Source organism: Cibotium barometz, chromosome 3, assembly GCF_041138505.1.
Source record: "Cibotium barometz isolate CiBa-2024 chromosome 3, ASM4113850v1, whole genome shotgun sequence".
Taxonomy (NCBI): domain Eukaryota; kingdom Viridiplantae; phylum Streptophyta; class Polypodiopsida; order Cyatheales; family Cibotiaceae; genus Cibotium; species Cibotium barometz.
Window position 1 is genome coordinate 33,804,685 of NC_141048.1, and position 5,927 is coordinate 33,810,611.

Here is a 5,927-nt window from a genome sequence, read left to right on the forward strand (position 1 = left end):
TGTCCTTTTGCCTTCACATCCTCCCCCTCTCCCCACCAATCACACACACACACAACCACCATACACTTTTACCTCACTACACGGTTGCTATTCTTTTTTTCTTGTGAAAGGAACTCCTTGGAATAAAAATAATGTCTTGCTAAAATCAATTCAACTGTCAAGTGTTAGGTAAGGCTGTTAAAATAGTGCATAGCAAAGCTCATCTTGTCTAAGCAACTCTTTAATTCTTTAAAGTCAAAGCACTAAAAGACCAAGTCAAATAACAAACAGGTGAAATAGCCACCTCTTAAAATGAAATGCTAGAGATCTCTTAAAATGAAATTCTTGATCTGAAAGTATAAGCACATGATCAAGAACAATCTCCATCACCATTCGAAAACAAGCTGGAATACATTCATTGTCGACAAACTATAAAAGGACACATTTTGTGATGGGAAATAAAAACAGAAGGAAGAGGTGGACCTGTAGTTTTTTTCTCTTCACCGCTTGTTTCCTCTGATGCTGTAGCTCGTGTGGAACCATGTTTTAAAAATTTCTGTATGAAAGATATGTATGTCTCAGAATCGACTCAGAGATATAATATTAGAGATGATGCCAAGATGAATTGCTAGTAGATTAAAAAAACAAAAATACAAGACTAGAGATTTGCATACACAATGGATATTTCTGACAACTTGGAGAATTTCAATGACTCAACGAGCATCAACGACCATGGATATCTGGCATCATTTCTATCAATGAAATGAATCTATAAGCAAAGGGCTGCCTTCATCTGATGTCCAGATGCATAAGTAGTTTCAGTTTATTGCTCCTGTTCGAAACAGAAGCACTAGGTTGCCCTCCTTAAGCTCTTTGTCTGTAACATTTTGGTCAATCCATTTCTTCCGTCGGAGCTTTTCTACCATTAATCCATGCAGGGCTAACAGTCTGGTCTCTTCCAATTTTTCCAAATCAATCAGTTGCTCAGCCATAGCGCTTTAGCAGAAAACGACTACATTGTGTGAGCTTTCTTTCTCTGCATTCAAATGTTCAATGTGGTGTAACCATGTCTTCCACTAGGCAGAAGTTCATATATACATGAGTTATATGCATCTCCATCTTCAATGCAAGCTTCCTTGATCACGTTCATTACCTTTTTGCAGTAAGCACCTTTTCAGCTGTCACATGCATGCTTGACAGAACTATACATGCTGCAGTGTTTTTGGGATCCAGTTCAATAATGTGCCATGTAGCATGATTTGCTCTTTCAATATCACCCAGGTTTCGGCAGGCTCCCAGCAAGGCCGTCCATGATATGATGGTTGGTTGGAAAGGTATATTGTTGATCAAGTCCTCAGCCTCTTTCAATTGCCCCATCCTTCCAAATAAATCAATCATGCAGTCCAAGTGCTCCAAAGCTGCCATGCTACCGTGACATTCATGCAAGTGAAACAGATAATGCTGACCCTCATCCAGAAGACCAGCATGACTACATGCAGAAAGGATACTTACAAGGGTAATTCTGTCCACCATCAGTCCTATGCGCTGCATCTGCATCAAAAGCAGAAGGGCCTCTTTGCCATGTCCATGACAAGTGTAGGCTGCAATCATGGCAGTCCATGTGATTAAATCTTTCTTGGTCAAGTTCTTGAATACATTCCATGCATCCTCAAGGATGCCACACTTGCCATACATGTTCACAAGTGATGTTGCTACAACATCATCTGACTCAACTCCACACTGGATGATATGCATGTGCAGAAGTCTACCTTTTACTGCAGCTCCTAGACTAGCACAGGAATCAAGCATGCTAACAAATGTGACCTCATTCGGAATGATCCCTCTTTTCTGCATCTCGGCAAATAGATGGAGACTCTCACTGACATGCCCTTGAAGAGTGACCACTATGATAATAGTATTCCATGTTGCTACATTTTTCTCACGAATTATTTCAAATACCCTCTGTGCATCTTCTACATCACCACACTTGCCATACATATTAATGAGAGCATTTCCAACAAGAACCTCCTGCTCAGACCCCGAGCTTGCAATAAAGTTGTGTATAAGCTTTCCTTCTGCCAAAGCTTCCTCAGCAGTACATCCACAAAGAACACTAGCAAAAGTGATATTGTCTGGGAATACTTCTGTCAGCATCTGATCAAAAAGCTCAAGAGCTTTCCTGCCGTCCCCTTGTTGGGAATGCCCTGATATAATGGCATTCCACGAAGCTACATTCCTCTCAGGCATTTGATTAAAAACTTCATGTGCATCCTGTAAATGTCCACATTTACTATACATGTTAACAAGAGCATTATTTACAATAACATATAAAAATCCAGTGTGTCTGATGCAACTGTGGATAGACTTCCCTTGAGAAAAGGCACCTAGGCTACCACATGCATCAAGAATACTGATGAACGTGATGTTGTCTGGGATGAGCCCTTCTACTTCCATTTGAAAGAATGTTTGGAGAGCTTTCCAGCCATGCCCAGCATGAGCATAGCTTTTGATCATCACATTCCATGAGATCAAATCCCGATCTAGCATCTCATCAAACATCCTTTGTGCATCCGCTATGCTGCTGCACTTACCATACATGCTAAGAAGGGCATTCCAAATTACGCTGTCTAACGAATACGTGCTGCAAAGGAGACGAGCATGCATTCGTTTGCCATTCGCTAAGGTCACATGTCCAGCGCATGCATGCAGAATATTAACAAAAGTGGCAGAGTTTGGAAGGACTGCTCCTCCTAGCATCTGTTCAAAAAGTTGAAGAGCCTCAGCGTCATGCTGATGCTCTGAAAATACTCCAATCATGGCATTCCAAGAAACCGTGTCCCTTTCAGGTATCATATAAAACATTGCAGATGCATCTTCCAAGCTGCAACACCTGCCATACATGCTAACAAGAGCTGTGGCCACGATAGTATCCATTGCAAAAACAGTGCTGGTGATGCAGGCATGCAGTTGCTTGCCATGGGTTAGCATAGTCTGGCATGCATATGCATTGAGGATGCAAATGTATACAACCTTTTCAGCAATGACTCCTTCAACCTGCATCTGTTTAAATAGTTGAAGTGCTTCTGTGTTTCTGCCTTGCTCAGTATATGCCATGATCATAGCATTCCAAGCGACTGCATTTTGCTTGGACATTTTGTCAAACAACCTCTGAGCATCCTCCAGCATGCCGCACTTGCCATACATGTTTAAAAGGGCGGAAGCCACATCAAGACTCGACTCAAACCCGCTAAGTATAATACATTTGTGAATCCATTTTGCTTCCATAATATTTTCCAAGCTGGCACATGCTGAAAGAATGCTGACAAATGTGACTTCATCTGGGACTACTCTCTCTCCCTTCATTTGATCAAAACATTGTAAGGCCTCTGCCAATTTGCTTTGCTGCGCATATGCTGAGATGATGGTGTTCCATGACACAACATCATGATTAGCCATATTCTCAAACACCCTCTTAGCATTATCAAAGCCCCCACACTTGCCATACATATTAACAAGTGCATTTGCAACAATAACGTCCAAATCTAATCCCCTGTATACAATGCCTGTGTGAATATTTTGACCTTCGGGTAGAGCTTCCTGGCTAGTGCAAGCATCAAGGATATTGATAAAGGTTACCTTATCTAGGGATACATTTTCCCTCTGCATCACGCCAAAAAGTTGGATAGCAAACCTATCATGCCCACAATTGGTATATGCTGCAACCATGTTGGTCCATGATACTGGATTCCTTTCTGGCATTTCCTCGAACAAAAGCCATGCATCCTCTAAGCTGCCACACTTCCCGTACATGTTGACAAGTGCATTTACCACAAAAATATTTGTGTCAAAAGCATGGAGGATGATGTTCGAATGGATCCATTTGCCTTCAGGAAGGGCTGCCTGTCTCCCACAAGCACTAAGCACATTTACAAAAATGGGACTTTCAGGGAGCACTCCTAACTCGTGCATTCTGTGAAGAAGTTCACAGGCTTTAGTAAGGAGACCATGCTGAGCATAAACTATGAGCATCGCGTTCCACAACACGACATTTTGTAGAGGCATTTTTTCGAACATCGTATATGAATCATCCACACAACCACACTTGCCATATAGTTTGACAACAGAAGCTGCAACAAAGCTGTCAGACTCGAGCCCATTTTGTACTACACTACTGTAGATCCGCTCACCTTCAGCAAGGCCTTCAAGACTAGCACATGCATCAAGAAGCATAGTATAAGTAATCCAGTCAGGATTTACGCCTTCACCTTGCATGGTATCAAATAGCTTGAGCGCCTCCTCCTCGTGCTGCTGTGCCACATACCCTGAAATCATGGAATTCCAAGAGATCAAGTTTCGTTCTGGTAAGCTGTAAAAGGTTTCAAGTGCATCATTGAGACTGCCACACTTGCAATACATGTTCACTAGAGCAGACCCAAGAACAACATCCACTTCAACCCCACCCTCTACAAGGCATGAATGCATCTCCTGCCCTTCGGGCAAGGATCTCCACATAGCACATGCATCAATGATGGTAACAAAGGTGATCCTGTTTGGGATCATTTCTTGCCATAACATCACATGAAAAAGATAAAAGACATCCTCTGCATACCCATGCTGGGCATACCCAGAGATCATGGCATTCCATGAAATCATGTCCTGATGAGGCATTTCATCAAAGACTCTCCTTGCATGCTCCAGGCTGCAGCACTTACTATACATGTGAACTAACGCTGTGTCTATTATGGTGACTTCATTTCGAGGTCCACCAGAACTTAAACGGGCATGTATGTGCTGGCCATTTTCCAGGTCTTCCAAACCAGCACATGCAGAAAGTATACTGACAAAAGTGTACTTATCAGGCAACACACATTTCTGATGCATCTCAACAAAGAGTTGGAGGCATTCAGCTCCATGCCCATGCTGGGCACATGCTGTTATAATAGCATTCCAAGAAATCACATCTCTTTCATTTAATTCTTCAAAAGTCTTACGTGCATCATCAAGGTTGCCACATTTGCCATACATATTAAGGATGGCAGTTGCCACGACAACATCAGAATCAAGGCCCATGCGCACAGCAAGGGCATGTACACATTTTCCTTTCTCTGGCGTTTTCTCTTTACTACAAACAGAAAGAACATTAACAAAGGAGAACTTATCTGGCAGGATTGCTTCCTGGACAAGCTGATCGAAGAGTTGCAGAGCCTTCTGGCCATGGCCGTACAGTACGTATGCCCTGATTAGCACATTGCAGGAGTATAAGCTGGGAAAACACGCATGTGCATCCTGGATGGCTCCATGGCTGTCGTACATCTGCAGAATCAAGCGTCCTAAGAGGAGGTTTCTGTCAAGCCCGCGTGCGACGATCTGGTGATGCAGGTGACTGCCATCCTCGGCATTTTCGCAAGTCTGCAAGAGAGAAGCAAAGGTAGAAACAACGTTCGGCCCTTCTACTGCTTGCTTGAAGGATCTTGTCACCACAGCAGTAGTAGAGGATGAGCAGAGGGCAGGTTGGAGACTAGACGGTGCAAGTGCCTTCATTCATTCACAAGGTGGCGGTGACATCTGCTGCTGCTGCTATCTTTACTTCTGCTGGCACGGCCTCGAACGTGGCGAGTTGTTGGGGTATCGTCAGCGTAGGTTGCGTGTTGCGTTTGAGGAGCGGCGATCAGGTACTGGGTTCGAATACAATCTAGCCGAATGTAATTATCTCCACAATTAAAAAGAAAAACATACAGCCTCATCGATCCTCTTGATGCCCTAGCAACAACCACACTACCTTACAGCCTCATCGATCCTCTTGATGCCCTAGCAACTACCATGGGAAATTACCGAGGGCCATTGAATCCCTTGTGGTTTGCAATCCACTCCTTATGCATCCTATACCACGTGTGTCAATGTCTTTCGGCCGCCAAGACCCACCTCATTGGCTAGGCCTTGGTCTCAAA

At 43.3% G+C, this 5,927-nt stretch overlaps 1 protein-coding gene across 1 annotated transcript; it reads right to left on the minus strand.

Moving 5' to 3' along the window:
• Positions 1 to 306: 306 nt before the first annotated feature.
• Positions 307 to 5,657, minus strand: LOC147639980 (pentatricopeptide repeat-containing protein At2g39620-like). The gene is made up of 2 exons (XM_086775846.1): positions 654 to 5,657; positions 307 to 535 (listed from the first exon to the last, which is right to left on the minus strand). Exon 1 carries the CDS (start codon positions 5,518 to 5,520, stop codon positions 1,129 to 1,131), a length of 4,392 nt encoding a protein of 1,463 aa, XP_086631972.1. The 5' UTR covers positions 5,521 to 5,657; the 3' UTR covers positions 307 to 535; positions 654 to 1,128.
• Between the last annotated feature and the right edge of the window lie 270 nt (positions 5,658 to 5,927).

What these genes read in the sequence shown, in the direction of transcription:
- LOC147639980 (XM_086775846.1), bottom strand. Translation starts at nt 5,520, where the DNA reads ATGAAGGCACTTGCACCGTCTAGTCTCCAACCTGCCCTCTGCTCATCC.